This window comes from Saccopteryx leptura, chromosome 3 (assembly GCF_036850995.1).
Source record: "Saccopteryx leptura isolate mSacLep1 chromosome 3, mSacLep1_pri_phased_curated, whole genome shotgun sequence".
Classification (NCBI taxonomy): Eukaryota; Metazoa; Chordata; class Mammalia; order Chiroptera; family Emballonuridae; genus Saccopteryx; species Saccopteryx leptura.
The window spans coordinates 51437728-51465690 of NC_089505.1; the positions used below are offsets into that span (position 1 = coordinate 51437728).

Below are 27963 nucleotides of genomic sequence, written 5' to 3' on the forward strand. Positions count from 1 at the left end.
ATAAACATATGAGAAGCAGAAGGGCCAGAAATGTTAGGTGTCATCAAAGAAGAACATACAGCGGCCCCTCGTCTACCACGGGGGTTGGGTTCCAGAACCCTCACAACAGGCAGAACTGTGAAGTAGCGACCTTATATTTATTTTATATATATATATTTTAAGGCTTTAAAACCCTCCCTACACTCTTATACACCTTTCACACTCTGCCATTAACCTTTCCCACACTTATTTTCCTTATTTTACAGCAAAAATAATTAATATATAAAAGTATCTATGTACCGCAAAATAGCGAAAAATCTGTGATACAAAATTAGATATATACAATTTAAAAATCTGCAATACAGTAAGACTGCGAAAAGTGAACTGCGATACGGCGAGGGACGACTATACATTTTGGAGCCCTCAAAATCTCAAATCTGGAAGTATTCTTGACTAATTTCCAGAAAGATGCCAAACTAATTTTTAAATATCCATGAAATGAGACATGAATCTTATGTTAAACCAACATCAGTTTATTTGTTTCAGTATTTTATTCAAACAAGCTTTTACACTGTGCACCACCATAAAAACAATGAGCAGTCTGAAATCCAGATGAAATAAATCTACAAGATCACTGCTACCCCATTAAGCTTCCTGAATCAAAATCAATCCGTGAAAACTGTCTAGAAGGGCAACCCGAAAGGTCCAGGTTTGGTTTTGCTCAGGGCAGGGTGTCAAACAGCAGGGACGTGCTCCGTCCAGACAGAGCAGCAGAGGAGGCGACAGGAAATGGGAGAGCCCCTTCTCTCCCCTCTCCTTCAGGGAAGGTGCACGAACGCTAAGCACCTGCAAAAGCAGCATGACCTAATCAAGCTGCTAGCTAGCCTTTTAACACCCCTGCAGTAGTCGTCTTCTCTGCATTGCTAAAAGCGGTGGTTCTCAACCTCAAATGCATATTACAACTACTGAGGGTGCTTTTTAAAATACCAATACTCAGGCTCTACTCCAGATCAATTCCTAGTTGAGTAATAATGCTGGGCATCAGGTTTTGAGCACTCCCAGTGATTCTAACAGCAGCCAGGGTGAAAACAACCCGAGCAAAGGCTTGTCACCTGACCAGGGAACAAGAACATGTGTTGCAATCACATTTCTCCCTCGGGTCCTTGATCCTCCTGGAAGGTGTAGAAGCCAAATGGCCTTCTGCCCTGCTTAGTGTGACTAAGCACTTCCCCTATCACAGTCGGGGACACTTCGGACCCTGAGATAAATCCAAAGTAACAGGGTCACATCCAATAAGCTGGAACTCCCTAGCAAAAAAGTTTCATCCTTTGCTATGCTGATGTCTGAAGACTTGTCAGGCCCTTTGTGAATATGATAATCACGTGGGAAAGGGACCACTTTTCCACCATGAACAGACTAATGCAAACTTGGAAACCCTGGTAGGTCTTGCTTTTTTCTTTTAAAAACTTGTTTTAGCCTGACCAGGCGGTGGCGCAGTAGATAGAGCGTCTGACTGGGATGTGGAGGACCCAGGTTCAAAACCCCAAGGTCGCCAGCTTGAGCGCAGGCTCATCTGGTTTGAGCAAGGCTCACCAGCTTGAGCCCAACGTCACTGGCTCGAGCAAGGGGTCACTCGGTCTGCTGTAGCCCCTAGTCAAGGCACGTATGAGAAAGTAATCAATGAACAACTAAGATGCCACAACAAAGAATTGATGTTTCTCATCTCTCCCTTCCTGTCTGTCTGTCCCTATCTGTCCCTCTCTCTGACTCTCTCTCCCTTTTAAACAAACAAACAAACAAACAAATAAATAAAAACTTGTGTTTTATTTGGCAAGACAGTATTTCTCTTGCTCTCTGAAGGTAAACTTTTCCTTCCCTAAATGTTCCCATCTCTGAGTCTGTCTTCAACAAGGGTAAAGGTCCAAAGAGTGCTTGGACTCAGAATGGGGTCATCTCCTCTTAAGAGTAGAGTTCTCTGCAAGTGATAAGTAAAAGGGCTGATACAGGAGAATTGCTCAGTTAGCCCATAGGTGTAACCCTAGATGCAGCTCAACCACACCATATCCTCTGACTACTGAACCACCCCCAGGTTAGTATCAAACTGTGGTACTGTCACCTTCTTAAGCAGGTTTTCACTATATTAATCTCAACTGCATTGGGCTAAGTAATTTCTACAAAACTCTAAGTCAAGAATGACCCCAGCCTGACCAGGCAGTGGCGCAGTGGATAGAGCATTGGACTGGGATGTGCAGGACCCGGGTTTGAGACCCTGAGGTCGCCAGCTTGAGCACGGGCTCATCTGGTTTGAGCAAGGCTCACCAGCTTGAGCCCAAGGTTGCTGGCTCGAGCAAGGGGTCACTCGGTCTGCTGTAGCCCCCCGCTCAAGGCACATATGAGAAATCAATCAATGAACAACTAAGCTGCAATGAAGAATTGATGTTTCTCATCTCTCTCCCTTCCTGTCGGTCTGTCCCTATCTGTCCCTCTCTCTGACTCTGTCTCTGCCACAGAAAAAAAAAAAAAAAAAAAGGAATGACCCCAAAGATTACACATAAAAATACTGAAAATAAACAGAAACACACACCATGGAAGCAAGAGCTTGCTACTGTACTGACTTTTCTGGAACTGGATAACACCTTTCACAATAAGAGCCAGTGGCGCTTAAGCTAACAGAAAGGTTGTCATAGCAAATCTTACTTGAAATAGTAAAACATAAGTTTGGCCACACACTCTGCAGTGAGCTGCTCCCTGGCCGTACACTTCTGCTCCTCTGCCAACGGCTGCACCGCACTGCCTCCCGCACGGCCGTGGGTACCCTCCGCTCTCCTCAGCCTCCAGCTCGCACAGCTGTTCCCGCAACACCCCACTCGGGCCTCTGTTAGCAAGCATTCACTAAGTCCAGCACTATTGTGGGTACAGCACACAGGGACTTCACACTTGGACACGCAGCTCCCGACACGGCACAGTGGGGGAAGGACTGTAGAGGGAGCCACTCCCGGGATGAGGGCAGCAGGCACTGGCCCAAGGGAGGCTAGTCCACAGGCTGACCAGCAGCTTCTGGTGCTGGGCTCTGCCCGGTAAGGGCCATGGCAGCTACTCCGGTCATCAGGAATCTAGACTCGAGACATGCAGAAGACGGGACAGAAGAAAGGAGGGACAGGAAGAAGTCCCACAGAGAAGCAGACTTGCTGTGAGAAAGAGACAGGGCAGCCGGGCTCCAGCATGGGGCCCAGCACCCGAGGGCTCCAGGCCCAGCCCGGCCCACGTGCCCCCACTCCACACGATCCAGCTTCCAGGGGGCCAGAGTTTACAACAACAAGCGCACAGCACAAAACACTCGTTCAGCAGAAAACTGGGATCAAAATTCCAAATACATGATGATAACAGCCAGCACTGCAAGGTCAGGGGAGGCGGAACTTTCGCACTTGTCTGCGGCACCTGACAGAGCAAGATCTTAGACACCGGCGCGGTGACGACAAAAACTGGAAGCACAGATAACGAAGCTTTGAGGTGGATGCCTCGCATAGCCTTTGAGTTTATTTACTCAGTACACGAGTGATAGTGAGCTGATTATAACAGGTCCAAAGCCTGACTGAGTGTGAAGCAATACCAACAAAAGCCTGTTTCTCTAGCCTCTTCCAGTGGCAGGTCTCTTCTGGAAACACTGGATTAATACAAAATCTACACCAAATAATAAAAGAAAGCACCCCCCAAAATTAAAACAATTACTATATGATCCAGCAATTCTACCTGTGTGGGGTATACGCAAAAGAACTGAAATCGCAGATCCAGGCGTTTGTACATCATAGTTCATAGCAGCATTATTCACAGTTGCCAAAAGGTGGAAATAAGTCAGTGTCCATCAACAGATAAATGGATAAACAAAATATACATAAAATGGAATAATATTTAGACTTACAACGGAAATTTTAACATGCCACAACATGGAAGAACTTTGAAGACATTACATTAAGTGAAATAAGCCAGTCATAAAAGGGCAAATACTGTATGATACCACGTATATGATGTATTTAGATTAGTCAAATTCATAAATACAAGATGATTACTACAAGTAGTGGGGTGGTCACAATGCAAGGTTTAAAAATGTCAAATCACTATACTGCAACCAATATAATATTGTATACCAACTATACTTAAATTTAAAAAAGCAAATTAAACACCTCTGGTCTTTCATATAAAAAAAAAATGTCATGAGAGCCTGACCTGTGATGGCACAGTGGATAAATAAATCAACCTGGAACACTGAGGTCGCTGGTTTGAAACCCTGGGCTTGCCCGGTCGAGGCACAGATGGGAGTTGATGCTTCCTGCTCCTCCCCTCCCCCTCACTCTCCCTGCTCTCTCTCTCTAAAAATGAACAAATAAAATCTAAAAAATATTTTTTAAAAAAGTCATGACAAGTAGCATGACTGCTGTCAGGAACCGTGGAGAGTGGCATGGGAGTCACTGTTTAATGGGAACAGAGTTTCAGTTTTACAAGATGGAAACTGTTCTGTGAAGGGCGGAGTGATGGCTGCACAATAATGTGGATGGACTTAATGTTTCACTTAAACATGGTTAAAATGATAAATTTTGTTATGTAACTTTTATCTCAATTAAAAATAAATTTTTAAAAGTACCTCATAAACTCAACAAGCTTAAACTCAGAAGCTAAAAAGTCCAATTCCTTAAACTACTCATGTCATTGAACAACTACAATACATTCCTCCAGGCCAGCCAATAACTAATAACCAAATGCATCAAAGGCAAGATTTAGAGACCTGACACTAACAGCATTCTGCAATTAACCAGGCCTGACTAGGCGGTGGCGCAGAGGATAGGCAGGGGTCTCAAACTCGCAGCCCGCCAGCCGCATGTGGCCCGAGGGCCGCGAGTTTGAGACCCCTGGATAGAGCATCAGACTGGAATACAAAGGACCCAGGTACGAAACCCCAAGGTCCCCGGCTTGAGCACGGGGCTCACCAGCTTGAGTGCAGGGTCGCTAGCTTGAACATGAGATCATAGACATGACCTCATGGTCACTGCCTTGAGCCCAAAGGTTGCTGGCTTGAGCAAGGAGTCACTCGCTCTGCTATAGCCCCCCCAATCAAGGCACATATAAGAAAGTAATCAATGAACAACTAAGGAGCCATAATGAAGAACTGATGCTTCTCGCCTGACCAGGTGGTGGCGCAGTGGACAGAGCGTCGGACTAGGATGTGGAAGACCCAGGTTCGAGACCCCGAGGTCGCCAGCTTGAGCGCAGGTTTATCTGGTTTGAGCAAAAAACTCATCAGCTTGAGCCCAAGGTCGCCAGCTCAAGCAAGGGTTTACTCAGTCTGCTGAAGGCCCGTGGTCAAGGCACATATGAGAAAGCAATCAATGAACAACTAAGGTGTTGCAACGCGCAACGAAAAAAAAAACTAATGATTGATGCTTCTCATCTCTCCATTCCTGTCTGTCTGTCCCTGGCTATCCCTCTCTCTCTCTCTCTGTCTCTGAAAAAAAAAAAAGAAGGGAAAAAAAAAGAAAAAGAACTGATGCTTCTCATCTCTCTCCCTTCCTGTCTGTCCCTATCTGTCCCTCTGTCTCTGCCACAAAAAAATAAAATAAACATATAAGTCCAGCCCTGGCTGGTAGGCTCAGTGGTAGAGCGTCGGCCCAATATGTGAATGTTCTGGACTCGAATTCTGGTCAGGGCACACAGGGAAGCAACCATCTGCTTCTCTACCCCTCCTCCCTTTCTCTTTCTCTTTCTCTCTTCCTCTCCCACAGCCATGGCTTGATGGTTTGAGCATATCAGCCCCAGGTACTCCATGAAGCCTCCACCTCAGGTGCTAAAAATAGCTTGGTTGCCAAGCATGACCCCAGATCAGTAGAGCACCAGCCCTAGACAGGTTGCTGGGTGGGTCCCAGTCGGGGCACATGCAGGAATCTGTCTGTCTCCCCTCCTCTCACTTGGGGGGGGGGAATAAATATAAATATATATATGCCAAAAGGAAGACATGAAAACACTATCAAGAATTAACAGCCACACGCAGTGGATAAAGTGTCGACCTGGAAACGCTGAGGTTTCCGGTTCAAAACCCTGGGCTTGCCTGGTCAAGGCACATATGGGAGTTGATGCTTCCTGCTCCTCCTTTCTGTCTGTCTGTCTGTCTCTCTCTCTCTCTCTTCTCTAAAATGAATAAATAAAAAAAGAATTAACAGCCACAGTGCAAAAAGCTAAAGGATATCTCTGATTTCTGAAAGAATTAAAAAAATAAATGAGGCAGAAAGAGGACATAATTAAGATAACCACAGAAAAATGCTAGAAAATAAAGAACAATTCTCCTTGACAGTAAAAATTGTGTTATAAAATTTTAAATTATTCAATATGAAACTGTTTATACCTAAATAAAAATCCAACTCGAGCTCAACATAGCCCAGATGCCAATTAGCCAGAGGGCATTGAGGTAAGAGCTCCAATCCTGACAAAGCCAAGATTTTGAAACCTAAGTTGCCAGCCTCAGTTTGCTTCCTTTATACACAAGGAACCTTCTCTTTTAGATAACTGTCTACTATCATTACCCATTAAAACCATCTTAGCAAATTCTTAGGTAGGAGAGAGATCTCCTGCCGGCTTCGAAGAGAGAAGCTGCCAGGCTGTGCGAGGATCCATGAAAGGGTCACATGGCCAGGAACTGTGGGAGGTCCTAAGAATGGACTCAGGTGCTAGCTGAAAGCCAGCAAAACATGGGGACCTCAGTCCACCACAGCAAGGAACTGAATACTGTCAACGACCACACAGGTCTGGAAGAGAGCACCAAGCTCCAGAAAGGCACACAGCTCTATCCCATAGCTTGATCGCAGCCTTGCGAGACACTGAAATTCCTGACCCAAGGACTCTATGAGATAAAATTCCTGAAACCAAATTCCTGACCCAAGGACTCTGTGAGATAAAAAATATGTTATTTGGCCTGGCTTGGGGTGGCGCAGTATATAAAGCATCAGCCACCGATGGAACAATGGAATGCTGAGGTCACCGCTTCAGGGCACGTATGGGAATTGATGCTTCCTGCTTCTCCCCCCTCCTCTCTCCCCTCTCTAAAAATGAATAAATAAAATCTAAAACAAAAAAACATACATGTTATTATAAGCTGCTAAATTTGTGATAATTTGTTAAACAGTAATAGAAAAATTTGTATTGGTTACTTGTATATCAGCAGATGCTTACTTAAAAACTAGTTATTAGGATGAGTGCTAATTCTTGAGATTGTACTGTCTTATCTTCCAATATGGAAATACATGATCAAACTTGAACAATGCCTATAATCTCATATGGCCATTCACATTTTGGTTTGTGGAACTCTAGTGGATACTCCAGTGTGGATTTCTAAATTTTCTGCCAGGTTCTTGCTACCATCCCTCTCTGCCTAAGCTGCATCTTTTACCCCTTAAATATAGAATCCCTAGTCCAGTGAGCTTCCCAGCTGCCAAAGAGCTGCTACTACCTAAATCCCAACAAGCCGAGGAAAAGCCGTAAATGGAGCAGAGGTCATCTCCACGTTCCAACAAAGAGGAAAGTACAGAATAAGAAGAGCAAGAAGCATAGGCTTTTCACTGCTAATTTTTCCACCAGCCCTCTCCAAAATTTGTTAGACTATTAACATGTCTAACATATTATATAACTAATATATTGGCAGGTATATAAGGTGAATGGGCAGTGGTCAAGAAGAGTACTGTAATTCACTTAAGAAAAAAACAAGGGCAAATTTGTATATTTAAAAGAAGCAGACATACTGCAATCAGGTAGAAATTACCTGTTATTCTGCGTAAAACTTGGTAAAGTGAACAAAATCTGTCATCAACGCTAGATATTTTTCAAAGGACAGCCCACACCAGCCTTGCCATTCTCATATAAAGTACCCTTGGTGACCTCTGATTCACAGGCCACCAAACAACTTTCTCATCATTACTTTGGTTTCCTAGGTATTTCAAACTCAGGAAGGAGGAGCCACGGATGGGTGATACAAGTATTCCAATCACTGGAAACTGCCTAATGATGAGTGAAACTAGCAGCCTGTTTTACAGAGCATACAATGTGATTGCCAATCAGACTCAATGGGAAACAAATTCTGGAACAGCAAGGCTCAGCTCCACTCTGCTACTGAGGTAGGCAAAGGTCCTCAGGAGACCACATTCATAGTCTTACTACTAATGTAGTAACTTGGAAACAAATTTGAAGTCAGAACACAGCATTTCCAAATCTCATCTGAACAAAAGTAGACAAAATTAGCATACAAAAATAACTTTTCTTTGTAAAATGGCTAAAAATAATCTCCATAACTGAATAAGTTACTATATTCCACTGAATCTAAGACACTGATTGTAAAACGCAACATTATGTGTACACAGAAAAAAACTATCAATTAAGTTTGTCACAATGTTAAATGACCATTAATTTTTAAGAAATTCTGATTTCAGAGAGGTTAAAAATGTTGAAAAGGGCCTTGGCCGGTTGGCTCAGTGGTAGAGCGTCGGCCTGGTGTGCAGGAGTCCGGGGTTCGATTCCCGGCCAGGGCACACAGGAGAAGCGCCCATCTGCTTCTCCACCCCTCCCCCTCTCCTTCCTCTCTCTCTCTCTCTCTTCCCTTCCCGCAGCCAAGGCTCCATTGGAGCAAAGTTGGCCCGGGCACTGAGGACAGCTCTGTGGCCTCTGCCTCAGGCGCTAGAATGGCATTGGTTGCAACAAAGCAACGCCCCAGATGGGCAGAGCATCGCCCCCTGGTGGGCATGCCGGGTGTATTCCGGTCGGGCGCATGAGGGAATCTGACTGTCTCCCTGTTTCCAATTTTAGAAAAATACAACAAAAAAATGTTAAAAAAGTATATCTCAGAATCGATGAAAATGTATTCTTCAGAGGATTATCAAATAAAGTATTAAACATTGAGTCTCTTAAACTGACGTATTCATAATCACTAACACATTCTTGAAACTATCAATTTTGTTTCACTTCTCATTTGAAATAAAGAATGGAGTGGCACTTATATTAATTTCTAGCAGACATTAAAATTTATATATTCCTAGTTTGAAAATTGTCTCATTTTCACATATAGAATCACAGAGCAAGAGATGAGATAAATAAGGCCTAGGAAAGTTGAGCGACTGAGCGCAAGGCCCTAAGGCCTCAAATCAAGGCTTGAGGCCAGCCTTGAGGGCCCTGTCCTCTGTTCTCTTCACAGAAATCAGAAATCAAATGAGGCATTAGCATTCTTTGGTCCAACACTACAGATAGTTAATAATAATCTCTGTCTGTTATATGAAACAACGCTCTTCAACTTCCCTGGTAGAATAATGCTGATTGATAATTTGTTCAACTAATCAATTCAACTAGATGGTTTCATTCTACTAAAACACCAGCCAACTTCTCAAAACCAAAATGCCTTCTTTGCATGCTCTGAGAGGTGAGGACGATAAAATATTACCTAATCAACCACATGCCAAATAGAGCCCCACAAGATCCTGCTGTGCGAGACCAGTGGTCTTTATGACAGACTCTGGGAATTACAGAACATATCGAACTTTTTAGTGTTTGCCATGCTCTGACCTAGACATTCTGATCCCCAAAGCATGTGGCAAATCTGCTAATGCTCTGCTCTGAATAGCCTCTTGAAAACTGGCAGTTATTCAAGAAAGTCAATAAATAATCCATCTTCTCTGTCAGTCCCTTTTGTCCTGGTTTCTCGCAAGGTGATTCACAGTGGGCTTGCTAACTGGTACTGACTAACTGGTGAGAACTCAACCACTAATGCATTTGAGTGGAACTGGTTAGAGACTTCTGCTGCGGGCTCCATCAAGATATTTCTAGATGTCTCTATTACAGAATTCCTCACTGCATCATTCATTTCAATCACTTCAAACTCCATTTCATTCCACTTTTCTGCATCTTCCTCTTCATTGTCTTCTTCATAGTCGTGTAGCCCCGAGCTAGAAAGCAAAGCTTTCTGGTCCTCACTTTTCCTGTGTTCTTTCTGCTGTCGACTGAGAGGTGAGGTGGCTAACTGATAGAGCACGGGAAACAAGACAGCAGTGGCTACCGCTGCCCCCAGAGAGGTGTACAACACGACAGGTAAGTCGGGGTATTTTCCTTGGAGAATCCCGATTACAGCAGGAATAGCCATTTCTCCCAGGGCGGCACCGACGACAAAAAATGCTGCTGCTTTCCCGTGGATGGTCGTGTACTGCTCAATCCAAGAAATGCCACTGGGGAACGTGGTTGCCATCGAGGCCCCGTACACGGAGGTTGCTACCCACAGACAAGTAGGGCTCTTGTTGAAAAGCACCAAAAATAACGATGACACTAGGCTGCCAATGTTGCTCAAGACAATCATGGTTCCAGGCCATAAACATGTAGCAAAAAAGATGGCCAGGCCCCTGAAGGCTGCAAAGGTCCCCCAGAAGACGGAGTTCAAGCCAGCCGCTTCACTTTCAGTCATGCCCGCATGGGTGATCGCGAACGAGAAAACGTAAGAGCCGTATGTCACCTCAGCTCCAACGTAAAAAAAGAAAAACAGAAAAAGGAGACAAAGCAGGGCCTTGTGATATTTAGCTCTTCGAGATCTCTGAACAGTTGCTTTTGCTTTTTCCTGCTGTGAGTTTTTCTTTAAAAACAGAGCAAAAAGAAAGATAGACACTACAAAAATGTAAGTACCAATAACAGCATAAGCCCACAGTAAATTCATATTGTCAGGTACTCCGAGCAGAGATTCTGAGTCAGCTTCAGATGACTGGTTGAGGGCAGAATGGTTCAAGTCAGCCTCTGTGTGGTTTCCAGCAGACACCGTCGTGCTCAATGCCAACTTAGCCAGCAGTGGAGCCAAAAAGGCACCCAATGCAAAACTGAAGTGTAAGGCCTGCATATGTGGCGCTCCTTCGTCCCCCCAAATAGCCAAGATTAAGACGTTACCACCTACCAATGAAAGATACGAAAAATTATTTAATCATAGTAACTTAGTAAAAAATAGTTCATTACTATCGGAAAGAAGATGAATCTATTTTACATAGCAAAAGGATTCTAATATTTTAAGTTATCAAATGTTGCAACTAAGTCAATTCTATCATTAAAGAACTCTAAGCCACCACCACCACCAGAGAACTCGAAGCATTGCAACATCAAACATTCACAGATGAAATTCTACAAGCTAGTAAACCACTACCTCCTTGCGCCAGGCACATTTGCCCTAGGTTTTTACACTACACTTCTAACACCAGGCTGAAGGGGAAGGGAATACTCATATATTTATTTATAAATATTTTAAATATATGTTACCATCAGATCATGGCCAAATTACCAAATCTTTCTGTACTTACAATTGGTAGCCACTTGAGGAAAATTATTTATGTATACAGCAGATAGAAAATACATGCTCAGGAATTTGAACACTACAGGATTCTACTGTGCCAATTCTAGGAAACATGGCTACTGTCTAGCATCTGCACTTACACTATCTATACACCTAGCAAGGTGAAAGGCAAGCAGCATCAACTCTTAAATTTTCTTTCTCTTTCTTTGAAAATATTTGCAGATAAATTCCACCCTATAATTTTACAACCAAACTAAGCCTAAAGTATAAAATATTTCCCTGACTTCTCAAATAACAATAGAGCAGAGAAGAAGGGGAGAAAGCTAGTTTTAGTGGTGAACATAGATCGTCTATGTCAGTAGGTTTTAAGACATATCAAGAAACATACTACACTGCTCACAAAAATTAGAGGATATTTCAAAATGAATATAAAGCCATGAAAAAAGAACTTGATTGTTTTATTAAATAAGAACATCAGAAAAGCAAATGACAAGTCAAAGAAAGTTGTTCAATTATGCAAATGAGATGCAAAACCAACTTTTTTTTTTTTTTTTGCACTTTTCCAAAGCTGGAAATGGGGAGGCAGTCAGACAGACTCCCGCATGCGCCCGACAGGGATCCTCCCAGCATGCCCACCAGGGGGCGATGCTCTGCCCCTCTGGGGTGTCGCTCTGTTGCATCCAGAGCCATTCTAGCGCCTGAGGCAGAGGACACAGAGCCATCCTCAGTGCCCAGGCCAACTTTGCTCTAATGGAGCCTCGGCTGTGGGAGGGGAAGAGAGAGACAGAGAGGAAGGAGAGGGAGAGGGGTGGAGAAGCAGATGGGTGCTTCTCCTGTGTGCCCTGGCCGGGAATCGAACCCGGGACTCCTGCACACCAGGCCGATGCTCTACCACTGAGCCAACCAGCCAGGGCTGTCCAATTTTTATTTCATTGGTGAAAATGCACTATACCAAAGGCTGGAAGTACTGGAGTATCTGCACGGTCCCTGATCCCCTAGTTTTTGTGAGCAGGATACATAGAGAGGCTCTTCTGCAGGAGGGCAAGAACTTTTGAGAGAAAAGGAATAGAAGGAGAACAATGTATAGCACAGGTTTCTCTTAGTTCAAAAGGCAGAGTGCATTTTAAATTAAAGAGCTGCTTCTATGATTCCCCAGCCAGATAATGGCTCTAAACTTGGTTTAACCTATTAACCCATCAATTATTCCCATACTACAACGATCAAGTTCTATTCCATAAGAAAAACTCACTCATCTGCATTGTAATTACACATGGGGGATGGGGAATGATTCGCTATTAGGATACTGTAAATCAAGACTCTCATAGAACAAAATTCTTTAAATTCACTCTGTGGCCAGCTGCTCAAAAACAGGTACTGGGACTGTACTTGACAAGAAAAGTAGTTGCCAGAGGAGTAGTTCTGACTGGGTGACCCCATAACCAACTTAGGTCTGTGTACGCAAGTGACAATTTAATATCATCTGCTCTACTTTTTCTAGTAGAAAGCCCCTACTCCCAGAGATAACACTGAAAGGCTCACTAACCTGTATCCAGAATGCCGATTGAAACACCAAAGATGGACATCATGACAACCAGTAGCACTGCTCTCTTACAAAACGGAACAAGATAAAGACCAACTGTGGTAGCCAACATTGACACCCCTGAGAAGAAAGGGAAAAGTCAGCTGTAAGAAACAATGTTTGGCCCTGGCCAGTTGGCTCAGCGGTAGAGTGTTGGCCTAGCGTGCGGAGGGCCTGGTTTCGATTCCCGGCAAGGGCACACAGGAGAAGCACCCATTTGCTTCTCCACCCCTCCGCCGCACTTTCCTCTCTGTCTCTCTCTTCCCCTCCCGCAGCCAAGGCTCCATTGGAGCAAAGATGGCCCGGGCGCTGGGGATGGCTCTGTGGCCTCTGCCTCAGGCGCTAGAGTGGCTCTGGTTGCAACATGGCGATGCCCAGGATGGGCAGAGCATCGCCCCTGGTGGGCGTGCCAGGTGGATCTCGGTCGGGCGCATGCGGGAGTCTGTCTGACTGTCTCTCCCTGTTTCCAGCTTCAGAAAAATGCAAAAAAAAAAAAAAAAAAAAGAAACAATGTTTGTGCAAAGTTATTTCATTTCAAAGTTTGTATAATCTGTACGGACTATAAAAGTTACTCTAATATGGATACATTCCTAGCATTGCTAATAATCAAACTGTACCATAACACAAGGCAAAGTTGTAGAGCAAAACAGACAGCTCAAAAGTTATTTATTTAAATGTTTCATATTTAAGAATCTAAAGAGAATTTTAAATCTGAGGTAAAAAAAGAAGAAAAAAATGCAAGTTTGTAGAAGAAATGGATTAAATAAGTTACTTGGGGATAGGGAGGGAAATCAAAGAAGTATATTCTTTTTTTTTTAATTTTTTTTAAATTTTTTTTAAATTTCTTTATTTTTTATTTATTCATTTTAGAGAGGAGAGAGAGAGAGACAGAGAGAGAGAGGAGAGAGAGACAGGGGGGAGGAGCTGGAAGCATCAACTCCCATATGTGCCTTGACCAGGCAAGCCCAGGGTTTCGAACCGGCGACCTCAGCATTTCCAGGTCGACACTTTATCCACTGCGCCACCACAGGTCAGGCCGAAGTATATTCTTTCAAGCCACTTGAAAATCAGAGGATTATTTATTTATTCAACAATAGTAAATTATTCTCCTTACTTCCAAAGCAGTTTTATTACATTAATCCAAACTTTCTTTAAACATGTCAATTTACTTTAAAAAGAGTAACTTAAAAGCTATGCCATCTATTTTAAGGGTGAGATAGGTCTGGAGTCATCACTGACATGGGACAGCAGGGACAAAAATTTAGTGTGCATCATTCACCCCCACCCCACCTTCATTCTCAGTCCAAGGTTTAGCTTGGGCAGGTTCAAGGAATTCATTATGATCTATGGTGACCCCAGATCTGCCCTGAACTCTGACAAGCAGAGCTCTTGGAACACCAGTCTGTGAGCCAAGGACGGGGCCTAAGTGACAATGAGCGTCAGGAAGGCCAAGGACGGCTAACGCGCTCCAGGGCTAATCTAACGTGCCAGAGTGGCCCAGCACAGATTCCCAGCAACCACCAAGACACTGAGGACACCCGATACCACCCGCTGAAGTTGTCAACCACTCTACAGGCTAGATGTTTCATATTTAAAAACAAACTGTAAATTCTTTGAAAGTTCTAAAGAAGGTAAAAATTAGTTTTCACTTACCCAAAAGTACAAAATGATTCATACTGTCAAAAAGAACTCCACCAATCACAGAGCCACTCAAATACCCAAAGGCACGGCCCACAAAAATGAGAGAAAGACTGCTGATATTACGGTTCACATTTGTTGCCAAGTCTGGAAACGTGGGTCCCAGGATAGCAACACTCAAGCCCTAAAGTTTTAAAAGACAAAAGGTTTTATTTATAGTCATTAAAATAATGTCTATATATGTGGTAGCATTTTTTACTATTAAAAAGGGAGCCACGGATTTCAGTGTAATAAAGGGGATTACTTTAAATCCCACGGTTAGGAAAAACAATGACAATGCTGGTACTACTAGAGCTAAACTCTTATTTCTGTGTGCCAACTCCTACTGTTTTTCTAGTTTTGGCAACTCCCAATTTTTAAGATATTCTTTCATTCTTTGGGCTTTTGCTACAATTGTTACCTTTTTGGGAAATAACTTAAAACAGTGGTCCCCAACCCCTGGTACGCGGACTAACACGGGTCCGTGGGCCATTTGGTACCGGTCCGCAGAGAAAGAATAAATAACTTACATTATTTCTGTTTTATTTATATTTAAGTCTGAACGATGTTTTATTTTTTAAAAATGACCAGATTCCCTCTGTTACATCCATCTAAGACTCACTCTTGAGGCTGGTCTTGGTCACGTGATACATTTATCCGTCCCACCCTAAAGGCCGATCCGTGAAAATATTTTCTGACATTAAACCGGTCTGTGGCCCAAAAAAGGTTGGGGACCACTGCCTTAAAAGGCTTATTTTGTATTAATAGTAAAATGTAACATTAAAATAACTTTTGACTACCACCCAATCCCCACCACCCCCCAAAAGAAAAACAATATCTTTTGAAATAGTTTTGTATTTTGAAATATACTACATGCACAAATAGCTAACACAAGAATTTAGGTATTAAAAGTTTCAATTATCAAACCATCAAAATATTATCCCCATTTCTTGATGCTATTAAAACAGCAGTATTTCTGGATACACATGGAGTTCTTCCTCTGAATTACACTTATAAAGCAGAAGATAAACAATTTAAACATTTCTACGATTTCCTTCAAAGAAAACTCCATGCCATCAGCACAGCCTTATATCATATAAGGCTTTCTTCAAAAATATTACATACACATGTATACAATGACTTTAAATTTTGTACTCAAAGACAATGTAGTCTTAGCCAGAATAAGATTCACAATTGGCTTCATGAGGAAATTCGTGGACACTTTAAAAAATGTTTCTAATTGGTCTACAGGTCGAGACTAATTGATTCTAATTGCATTGCTCTGCTCTAAACGCTTGGGTGCACTCCCTGCTCCAGCCGGAGCTGGCTCTAGGGGCAGGCTGGGTACAGGCCCAGAGGAAGCACCAAGGAGGGAAGATTGAGCACCAGCTGTAATTAAATTAGTTCCTGCCTTCAGAGCATTTACAAGATCTGACACAGCCAGGGCTCATCAAGCATCTGCAAGAATGTTTCTTTCTTCAAATCAAAATATTCTAAGAATCAGTTATAGCTTAGAGAAAGCCGCTAAGGTGGCATGGCACGGCTGTCCTCAGAGAACGCACCCTCCCAACTCCCAGGATCCCAATATTAAACACAAGTGATTTGGGATAGGCCTCCGGAAAGAAGGGAATCGCGGGGAGCCAAGGGGATTGGCAAAAGGAGCTTCTAGCCTTGCAGTCAGCTCTAAGAAAAACATTGAAGAATCTGAAGGGTTGTTTTACATGGGATTTACATGGCAAAATAAGAGATATATTATCCCTGGCTCTACCACTTAACTAGCTGTGTCATAGGGAAAAGCTACTTCCTCTCCCTCTCTGGCTCTCTTTCCCCATCTGCAAAAATAAAGGGCGAGAAGAGGAAGAGAAAATCCCAGAGAAGCAGCTTTGTGTAATAATTTGGGGGTGGGGTAGTGGGGGGGGTGGGGATTCAGTGGCTTCCTGGCAACCCCTTTGGCATCTCCCTACCTCACCAAGGAGGGGTAGGAAGGTTTGCTGGGGCTGGAAAATAAATTTCGCACTTGACAATAACCCGCCAAGAATAAAATTGTGCCCATTTTCCAGATTATGAAACTAAGGCTCGGGCACATTAACTCGCCCAAGGTCACACAGTTTGCAAGTGGCAGAGGCAAAACCACAATCTCTACAGGCCACCTGTTCCGCCCCGCTCTCACCAGCCCCAGGAAGGCAGCACAGAGGATTGCGGTGATGAACCAGCGCATCACGCTCCCCGCCCCTCCGCTCCGCCGAGAGTCTGCCACCGCCTTCGGCTCATTCTCCGCCGGGGCCTCGGCCTGGAGAAGGCGCTGCCCCGCAGCCGGGGGCCCGGCCCCGCGGAGTTCTACTTCCAACTCCAGCTCGATGGCTCGGGAGAGGCAGTTTACTGCTGCCCTGCTTCTCAGCGAGGCCTCGGGAGCTCCCAGCTGAGGCCTGGCTTCGCGCCTCCAGACCCGTTGTCCCGGCTAGTGCCACCTCTCTGGGCGGCCCGTGTCAACGCTGACGACTGTAACTTCAGACTCCGCTGGTTACTGCAGGTTGCAGGCTCGGCCCTCCGGCACATACCGCGCCTGCGCGGTCACAGAGCGGAAAGGTGGCCGCTCGCCAACCAAGGCCTCGCCGCAAACCGGAAGTTTATATGGTTGCCAGGAGACAAGATGTCGTTCTCCAGCTCTCGGCGGCACACCTGAGCCCACAGAGGCCCGCGGGCTGGCCCCCCCTGGCGGAACAAACTGGAGCTAAGACATGTTGGAACCGTTATGAGGAAATAGGGGCCAAGAATTGCAAGGGTATGACTTAGCATCCGCTTCCTGGGCCTCTAGGCGGCTAAGGGAGCCCAAAGGTCTGTCCTTTAAACAACTTCCTAGAATTCCTGCCCTCGCTCCTTTAGATCTGTCGCCTATTGATTTGTCATTTAACATTTGTTGAAACTCACAAGTAAGTATTCACGTGTACTTTCTCATTTATCCTTCATAACAACACTGCATATTCCTGTTATCCTCGTTTTACAGATAGGAGGTGTTGGGCAGATAAAATGTATTATGCTCACTTTGTTAAAGTGGTGCTGCCCACGTGGAGGCCATTGCCCAGGTGATATTAATGTGTGTCTCTCTAGGCAGGCAGAATCCTTGTAGTCTGGGGCTTGGTTTTGGGATTAAGCCTTTCCCACCCTTTTTGATGTGGGGCGGTACAATCCAATCATGCCTCAGAGAAGTGACTTTGTATTAGAGACTTCCCTGTTTTGTATATTGGATTAAAGGTTTTGAATCTACACTATAAAATGGGGGCAGAACGAGAGCTTGCTCTCTTTGGTTCCTGGGATGAATAGCATGAGAGAGCAGAGGGAGCAGAGCAGAGAGCAGAAAGAGGCCATGTGGCCAGGAGAAGCAGTCAAGATGGCGGAGTATTGAGTGAAAGGCCAGTTTGTGTAGTGTTTGTATCTGGGATAAGGAAGGAGATGGAACAGAGGTGAATAAGTCTGGTGAGCTAGAAACCTTTGATTCTAGGAAACTCGGATAAGTCAGTAGCTTTGTGAGCACTGAATGTGAGTGGGTTTTGGAGCCCAGTGTGTGTTTTTACTTGCCCGCCGGGTGCAAGCTAGAATTAAAGAAAATGGCCCACCAGTTTTTGGCTCCATTGTTTCTTTACCGACTGTCCGAATCCAATGCGAACCTGCATGGGCCAGGAGGCTGCTGTGATAGTGGCCCTGGCCGTGGCTACTGGCTTTACAGGAGGATTAAGTCGTAGAGAACTAAGTAACAACTTACCCAAGGTCAGTGGCTGTACATGAACAATGTTAACAGTAGCTCAGGGGAGAAATCTGGAACCAGATGTAAGGCGGGATGCCCTGGCCATGCAGATTCGCATTGAATTCGGGCAGATGGTAAAGGAACTGTGGAGCCGGAGGATGGTGGGCCATTCCAATTTATTGGAGGCTCACAAACACAGGCAAGCCAAAAAAAGAGAAAATACAAAGAGAAAGGAAAACCTGCTTTTGCAGTGGAGGCCAAGGGATCAGGAAATCAGCCACACCTCTCAGTGGCAGGGCACGATCTCATCCCATCGCCCCTGAGGGGAAGCACTTATATCCTTACATAGTGCTGTCATGTGCTCCTGCACTAATTGCACAAAGTGCTTGTAGCTAGTAAACCTGTGAGCAAGCCTAACACAGCTATTTTCCCCACACCAAAGCTGAGGGTTCAAGCACATTCCCACCTCAAGCCCTGCAAATAATTCCACTGTGGAGCGGGGCATCGACTTGCAGAATCTCAGAGTAAAGTTATGCCCCAGAGAAGAAAAGGTCTTTTATTTTAGAGACAGACAGAAAGGGAGAGAGATCAGAAGAATTAAGTCATAGTTGCCGCACTTTATCTGTTCATTGATTGCTTTCTCATATGTGCCTTGAGTGGGAGGGAAAGAAGTTCGCCTCCAGCCGAGTCAGTGACCCCTTGCTCAAGCCAGCACCCTCAGGGCTTCAAACTTGTGTCCTCAGCATCCCAGGCCAATGCTCTATCCAATGTACCGCTGCCTGGTCAGGCTGTAATGTTTCATTTTTCTCTAGCTGCTCTCAAGGTTTTCTTCTTTATCTTAATCTTATAGCAGTTGGATTTTAAAGTTTGTTTCTAGGCATGGTTTTTCTTTGCATTTAATTGTTGAAGTTCACCAAGCTTCTGGAATCTGTAAATATATGTCTTTCGCCAAATTTGGGGAGTTTGTGGCCATTACTTTTTCAAAATAATTTCTCTGCCTCAATCTCTTGCTCCTCTCTTTCTGGGACTCTAATGACTTGTATGTTAGACTTTTTGATATTGTTGCATAGAGTCCACAATGCTCATATGATTTATTTTTTCCAGTATTTATTTATCTGCCTGCTTTTCTGTTTGTATAATTTGCTGATCTGTCTTCAAGTTCACTACTTCTTTTTTATTTTGTCATCTCCATTTTGTCATTGCATCTATCCAGTGAATTTATTTCAGATACTGTACGTTTAAGTTAGAAATTACCACTTGATTTTTTTTTTCAGTTTGTTCCTCTTCTGAAAATGTCTATCTTTACATTTATCTCACATGTGTTTATCTTTACCTCCTGGACATATAATGGCTGCTTTAAAGTCTTTGCATTATCTCAGGGTTGGTATTTGTTGATTGTCTTTTCCCTTGGGATTTGGTCACGGTTTCCTTGCTGCCCAGCAGGTAAGATATATGATATTTTGCTCAACCTGTTAAAGATTGCCGCTGCCCATGTGGGGTGGCTGATTGCCTTCTCGCTTAGAAAGGGGTGTGGTTATGCTAATGTGTGTTGGGAGGGCTTTCTGTGCCAAAAGGTTTTAAAAGGTGGAGCTAGGAGGCCATTTCCAGAGAGAGTGATCATTTTTTTTTTTTCATTTTTCCTAAGCTGGAAACGGGGAGGCAGGCAGACAGACTCCCGCATGCGCCCAACCAGGATCCACCTGGCATGCCCACCAGGGGGCGATGCTCTGCCCATCTGGGGCATCGCTCCGTTGCATCCAGAGCCATCCTAGCGTCTGAGGCAGAGGCCACAGAGCCATCCTCAGCGCCGCGCCATCCTTGCTCTAATGGAGCCTCAGCTGAGGGAGGGGAAGAGAGAGACAGAGAGGAAGGAGAGGGGGAGGGGTGGAGAAGCAGATGGGTGCTTCTCCTGTGTGCCCTGGCCGGGAATCGAACCCGGGACTCCTGCATGCCAGGCCAATGCTCCACCACTGAGCCAACTGGCCAGGGCCTGAGAGTGATCATTTTCTTGTAGAGAGGAAGAGCCCTTGGTGTAGCAGGGCAGTGAAGCTACGTGGAGGAGGAAGCCAAAATGGCAGAATGGGGGAAGGAGAAGACAGTTCATGGAGGAGAAGGAAATGGGGAACAGAAGTAAGTAAGACTGATGAGGTAGAAGCCTTTGATTCTAGGAAAACTCGGATGAGTCAGTAGCTTTGTGAGCGCTGAATGGAGTGGGCTTTGGAGCCCAGTGTGTTAATTTTTACTCGCTTGCCGAGTGTGAGTCTAGAATAAAGGAAGGTGAACCACCAGCTTTTGGCTCAATTCTTTCCTTTCAATCGATTCGAATCAAACCGGAACCTGCGTTGGCCAGGTGACTGTGATGATGGCCACAGATACTGGCCATACACTGGTTCTTTGTGTTTTCTGTTGTATCCTGGACATTGTGACAGTTCCACTGTGGAGACTCTGGATCCTATTAAAATCCTCCTCTGGGCCTGACCTGTGGTGGCACAGTGGATAAAGCGTCAACCTGGAATGCTGAGGTCACCGGTTCAAAACCCTGAGATTACCCAGTCAAGGCACATATGGGAGTTGATGCTTCCTGCTCCTCCCCTCTTCTCTCTCTCTCTCTCTCTCTCTCTCTCCTCTTTCTCTCCTCTCTAAAATGAACAAATAAAGTCTAAAAAAAAATCCTCCTCTGAAGAATGTATGTTTGCTTAAACAGACAGTCAACCTGGTCAAACTTACCGTGAGTTTTGTACCACCTTCATGGTTGATGGTTTCAACCTCAGTTCAGTTTTCAAAGCCTCTATATGTTCTGGGTCTGTCTTAAACATGCACCACTCGGGTTAATCTGGGACTTGGGCCATGGTTCAACTATTAGATCCATTGTCCAAGCCTTTGCTAGACTGTTTTGGGTCTCCTGCATACAAGTGCGACTCAGTAGTGAACCCAAGACTTGTGTGGTTGTAAAGCCAGTAGCGGCGGCCACCATCACAGTCGCCGTGCCCATGCAGGTTCGCATTAGATTCAGACAGGTGGTAATGAAACAATGGAGCCAAGAACTGGTGGGCCATTACCTTTAATCCTAGCTTTCACCCAGCAGGCAAGAAATACACACAGTGGGAAAACACTTCCCTTTCCATTCAGGGCTCCCAAAGCCACTGACTTATCCGAGTTTCCTAGAATCAAAGGTTTCTAACCTCACCAGCCTTATTCACCTCTATTTCCCATCTCCTTCTTTCTGCACAAACTGGCTTCTCCTTCAACACTCCACCATCTTGGCTGCTTCTCCTGGCCTCCTCCACGTGGCCTTTCTCTGCTCTCCCCTCTCTGCTCTCTCCTCTAATGCTAATCAAGAACCAAGAGAGAGGAACCAAGAGAGAGCAAGCTCCCGGTCTGCCCACATTTTATAATGTAGATTCAAACCTTTACTCCAATATACAAACAAGGAAGTCTCTGATACAAAGTCACTTATCTGAGGCATAATGAGATTCCTCATCAGAGTGCACCACCCTACATTAAAAAGGGTGAGAAAGGCTTAGTCCTAAAACCAAGCCCCAGGCTACAAGGATCCTGCCTGCCCACAGCTCACCCCCAACACACATTAATATAATCATGCCCATCCCAAGCAAGAAGGGCAACCAATACCATCACCTGGGCAACGGGCTTCCTCGTGCGCAGCGCCATCTTTAACAAAGTGAGCATAATAGATTTTATCCTGCCCAACAGTGGTTCATACAGAAAATTAGGGATCATCCATCCCTACCTCTCTCTCTTTCCCCGTCCCCAGCCTCAATCAGTTTTCAGCTCACAGAGGCTTCTTTCCTCAGTTCCCTGGACCAGAAGGATGGGGTTTCTGTCAGACTTTTAGCTATACTTGCTGCCAAATGGGGCCTCTCTGCCATAAGAATAAAAAAGAAAAAGAGGAAGAAGAAGAAAAGCCAGGAAACATATCTCCTTGCAGGTTTCTTTTCCAAAGGTTAACCCCCCCCCACCACCACCTTTTTTTTTACTTTTCAGAGTCCTCAGGCAGTTGTTTACATTTTGTCATGAGTTTTCTATTGTAATCAGTGGGATATGGGCTCGAGTAGGCTTATGATGCCAGAGCTGAACCAGAACTACTCCTACCCATCTTTTAAGAATGGGCTTTGGAGTTATTTCCTCTAGGAAGCTTTTTCAGATCCTCTTTCCAGCCTTGAGGCTGTTTTAGTTTTCCTCCTTTATGCATAATTCTCATAGTCCACCTACTATTCACATAGAAGTTTCCCTACCGTACTGAGAGGCCAATGGGAAGCTACTGTGTCTTATTTATCCTTTAGCATGTGGGTCTTCAATAAATGTTTGTTGAATGTCTTTCTGAACACCCTAGCCAAGAAATCTGAATCCCTATGTAGTTAGGCTACTCCTAAATTTTCTCACACATTCTGGCTTGTTAATTATGGTTATTTTAGCCCTTATATTTAGTTCTCTAGTAGGTTGTAAGCTCAGTGAGATGGAAAACAACAGGTCTTAATATTTCTGTCCCCCTACAGCACTGGATTATATACTTAATAAATATTACTTTATTTATTAAGTATAATAATACTTACTCGAGGTTCAGTAAACTAATTTTAAAATTAAATGTTTTATTGTTGAATAAAGCCATTTAAATTCTTTTTAATTTAATGTTGTAATTGACCCTGATTAAACTAAAAAAACAACAACAACACAACCCTTCTTTAAATGGGAAGATCCACTTTCTAATTCTCCCTACTTGACTCCTGAAAGCAGCAAGATACAGTACTTTTTCCAATTGCCTCTAGAGGTCACTCACCTCCTTTTATTGTAAAAAGGTGGGAGGTGGTTGCTTAAACCACGCGTTACTTCCTGCAGGCTTCTCCTTAGGGCTATAGTAAGGATGCATTTTTTTCGTAAGGCAATTCAGGAGAAATAAAAATGTTGATTGTAAAGCCAATACCCACGGCCACCATCACAGCCGCCTGGCCAATGCAGGTTCACATTTGATTCGGACAGATGAACTGGTGGGCCATTACCTTTAATCCTAGCTTGCACCCAGCAGGCAAGTAAAAACACACACGGGCTCCAAAACCCACTCACATTCAGTGCTCACAAAGCTACTGACTTATCCGAGTTTCCTAGAATCAAAGGTTTCTAGCTCACTAGCCTTACTCACCTCTGTTTCCCATCTCCTTCTCTCTGCACAAACTGGCTTCTTCAGCACTCCTCCATCTTGGCTGCTTCTCCTCTCCTCCACGTGGCCTTATTCTGCTCTCCTACAGCATGGAGTAATCGGTTTCCCCCTGGAACAACGTGATCTCTCCTTTTAAAACCTTTTGGCGCATAAGCCCTCCCCTAACACACATTAATATAATCATGCCCATCCCAAGCAAGAAGGGCAAATAATATTATCACCCGGGCGACAGGCTTCCACGTGGGCAGCGCCATCTTTAACAAAGTGAGCATTTTATCTGCCCAACAATGATCTAGTTTTTAAATTGAAAATAAATATAGGTTTATTGATACCTTGAAAATGGATCCAGGCCCTGGCCGGCTGGCTCAGTGGTAGAGCGTCGGCCTGGCATGTGGAAGTCCCGGGTTCGATTCCCGGCCAGGGCACACAGGAGGGGCGCCCGTCTGCTTCTCCACCCCTCCCCCTCTCCTTCCTCTCTGTCTCTCTCTTCCCCTCCCGCAGCCGAGGCTCCATTGGAGCAAAGATGGCCCGGGTGCTGGGGATGGCTCTATGGCCTCTGCCTCAGGCGCTACAGTGGCTCTGGTCGCAACAGAGTGAAGCCCCAGATGGGCAGAGCATCGCCCCCTGGTGGGCGTGCCAGGTGGATCCCGGTCGGGCGCATGCGGGAGTCTGTTTGACTGTCTCCCCATTTCCAGCTTCAGAAAAATACAAAAAAAAAAAAAAAAAAAAAGAAAATGGATCCATTTTAAGGCCCTGGCCGGTTGGCTCAGTGGTAGAGCATCAGCCTGGCTTGCAGGAGTCCCGGGTTTGATTCCCGGCCAGGGTACACAGGAGAAGCGCCCATCTGTTTCTCCACCCCTGCCCCTCTCCTTCTTCTCTGTCTCTCTTTTCCCCTCCCGCAGCCAAGGTTCCATTGGAGCAAAAGTTGGCCCGGGCGCTGAGGATGGCTCTGTGGCCTCTGCCTCAGGCACTAGAATGGCTCTGGTTGCAACAGAGCAATGCCCCAGATGGGCAGAGCATCGCCCCCTGGTGGGCATGCCGGGTGGATCCTGGTCGGGCGCATGCGGGAGTCTATCTGACTGCCTCCTCGTTTCCAACTTTGGAAAAATACAAAAAAAAAAAAAGAAAGAAAATGGATCCATTTTACAAGTGATATGACAGTTTGTCTAAAAGAAAAATGTCTGGATCTTAGTCACTAATATGGTACCATCTTGACATATTTGTGGAATGGCAAGAAGGAGGCAGATTTTTCATCTTCCAACTTGAAACATTACTTTGGGTGAGTTTGAGAAGTTAAATGGATCATGCTTGGGGACCTACCTATTCAATCTTTATTGTCTGGGGGAACCATTTTCTTAACTTATCAATGTCTAATTAGTACTTAAAGTTCATCATGGAAAAACGAGGTGTCATAACTCTCTCCATCAGTATATTATGTTATAAAGTACCCAATCCACAATTCCGCAGGTTTTCATAGAGGCCCCAATCCAAATTAGTTTTTAAAGAGTTTTATTAAAGGAGGAAATGTATTAAATATGCCAGCCGCACAGATCTTACATGGGGCAGCAGTCCCAGATCGTGTCTCATTAATATTCTAGGGGCTGGTTATATCCTCTTAATTACACATGGGAGGGGAAAAGCCTGGCATCACGGCATAAGCTCATAACCTTTGTTCAGAGATGTATACATTTACTACACGCTTTCAGGAGGGAAAGGGTAGTTTCCACGGGGACAAATGCCTGTAAATGGCCCATCAATATCAGAAAAGGTTTAATCTTTTCTCTTCCTGCATCTGGCTAGCTATTCACTCGCTTCCTTACAGGTGTGGAGGGAGGTCAGAGAATCCAACTCTCCTTCCCCTCTGCATTTACAGTACAATGCTATCGGCCATCTTAGTTTTGATGCTAATCACACAAGCACAGAAATCACACTTATAAAATCTTTCTGCATGCCTAGCTCAAATTAATAAAATGTTCTTTAAGCTTCCTAAAATATTAATATTAATTCTGTAACTTTTGATACCTTACAACAATTAAATGATCATTTTGTAACCTCATCACTAAAATCCCAGTCTATTAAAACCAACTCTCACAAGATTTAAATTCAGTGAGATAACTTTTATACTTGTGCTATATATAAGGTGTCCCGGAAAGTTCTGTCCATTTCTATCACAACAGGTTTCGACATGTAAGCACATGTTTATTTGGCGCATGTGTGCCTCTCTATTTTTATCACTTAATGTATACATACTGACGTAGCAAATTAACTAAAACAAAGTTGATTTACGTTAGTCTTATGTGTGAAGCAATAGTGTACCCATGGCTACTGAAAAAGTTCATTTACGCCACTGTAATTTTTACAATATTCAACAAGGAATAAATGCTACAGAAGCATATAGAAATGTATTGAAAGTGTTTGGTGAAGGTACAGTTTTTGATAGGACATGCAGAAGATGGTTCAAAAAATTCGAAACAGGTGATTTTGACCTTTCTGATAAGCCACGTTCTGGGCGACCATCTTTGATCGATGACAATGTTGTTAAGACCATGTTGGAGCAAGATGCTTTTCTGACAACATCAGAGATCACAGAAAGGCTTAATTCAGCTCAGCAAACCATTTTGGACCATATTTGGAAGATAGGATTGGTGTGGAAATATTCAAGATGGGTGCCACATGAATTAAGTCAGAAGAATTTGGATGATCAAGTCGTCCAAAAATGGACAGAACTTTCCGGTAGACCTTATACTTTGAAAAACTAGAAAAAATATTCAAAAGTTCTGACATCAGTGCATCAGTGTATTTGATTATTTTCCTACTAAAAATAAACACTGATTTTTAAATTACATTTTCTTTTTTAAAAAAAGTAAATATAGAACTTCCTTTAACTGAATTCACTGTGACATTTTAAGACTGCAGGCTCCTTCACTCTCCCACTGTAATAGTCTCCTGTGCTGTATTGATCAATAGAGTATTTGCTGTGCTGTCCTATTAGCCAAAATCAATTTATCAGGAGAATAAATACAAAGCAACCAAAAATGAGAGCATAGCTACTGTAGGCTCTGCAGAAAACAAAAATAGACTAATGTTTCTTAAAGTACTAAGTGCTTCAGAAGCAATTAGGGTCATCTGCATTAAAAAAATAAATAAAAAAGAACCACTTCAGGCCCTCTGAACTTCCTTCAGTTCTACAAAGAGGCCACTTATCTGGATGGAGCTAGATAGTGACCTGCCCTGGAACAAAGAAAAGCTGGAAATTACAGATGGCTTTTAACCATTCTTGTTTCATCATTGTCATCTCTTACCACAGGTTACTACTTACTGTCTGCTTGGAAAATTTTCAAAACCTCTGCAGAAATCCCCATAATGACAAGGACTATTGTGTTCTTAAACGAGGAAACATCAGTAACAATATTTCCTTTCCATTTCTATGCAAATTATATAAAACCCAACCTTTATTTAGTTGTTAAATATATAGTTATTAATTACCTAGTATGTGCCAGACATTGTTCTAACAATGAAAAAAAGGGCAAAAATTCCTTCCCTCATGGGCATGATAGACAAAGAACAAAGGCATTTGTATTATATCAGATAGTGATAAGTACTCTAAAGAAAAATAAAGCAGAATAAAGTGGATAGCATACTAGAAGGGGGCTATTTTGTAAGGCTGTATTAGGGAAGGCTCCTGTGAGTGACATTTGAACAGGACCCCAACTGAAGTGAGGGAACCAGCCATGCAGGAAGAACATTCTGAAGAGAACAGGTATACGAATCCCAGAGCAGGAACGAGTTCAGTGTATTGGAGAAATGAAATAAGAGCAGTATCAGTGAAGGGAAAGTTGGTAGAAAATAAGGACAGAGAGCAAGCAGGGTTCCTGATTGTACTTTGTGGATATGTTGGAATAATAAGAGAGAAGCAGGATGGAGAGCAGAAAGAACAGAGGTCTAATTAGGTTATTTGATTAGGTCAGATTTGTATAGGTGGTGAGAGTGGTCAGATTTGGGAAATATGTTGAAGATTAAAACAACAGTGTTTGCTAATGGACTGGGTATATAAGAGAAAGAATATAAAAAACTGACTTCGCCTGACCTGGTGGTGGCGCAGTGAATAGAGCATTGGACTGGGATGTGGAGAACCCAGGTTCAAGACCCCGAGGTCACCAGCTTGAGCATTGGCTCATCTGGTTTGAGCAAAGCTCACCAGCTTGGACCCAAGATTGCTGGATCGAGCAAGGGGTTACTCGGTCTGCTGAAGGCCTGCAATCAAGGCACATATGTGAAAGCAATCTATGAACAACTAAGGTGTTGCAACAAAAAAATAATGATTGATGCTTTTCATCTCTCTCCGTTCCTGTCTGTCTGTCCCTATCTATCCCTCTCTCTGACTCTCTCTCTGTCTCTGTAAAATAAATAAATAAATTCTTAAAAAAAACAAAACCAAAAAACTGACTTCAAGGATTTTGACCAATGTT

At 43.9% G+C, this 27963-nt stretch overlaps 1 protein-coding gene across 1 annotated transcript; it reads right to left on the minus strand.

The window, feature by feature from the left end:
• Positions 1–4891: 4891 nt before the first annotated feature.
• Positions 4892–17110, minus strand: MFSD4B (major facilitator superfamily domain containing 4B). The gene is made up of 4 exons (XM_066373461.1): positions 16750–17110; positions 14556–14724; positions 12867–12983; positions 4892–10929 (listed from the first exon to the last, which is right to left on the minus strand). The coding sequence occupies exons 1-4, from the start codon at positions 16795–16797 to the stop codon at positions 9716–9718; spliced, it is 1548 nt and encodes a 515-aa protein (XP_066229558.1). The 5' UTR covers positions 16798–17110; the 3' UTR covers positions 4892–9715.
• Positions 17111–27963: the final 10853 nt, after the last annotated feature.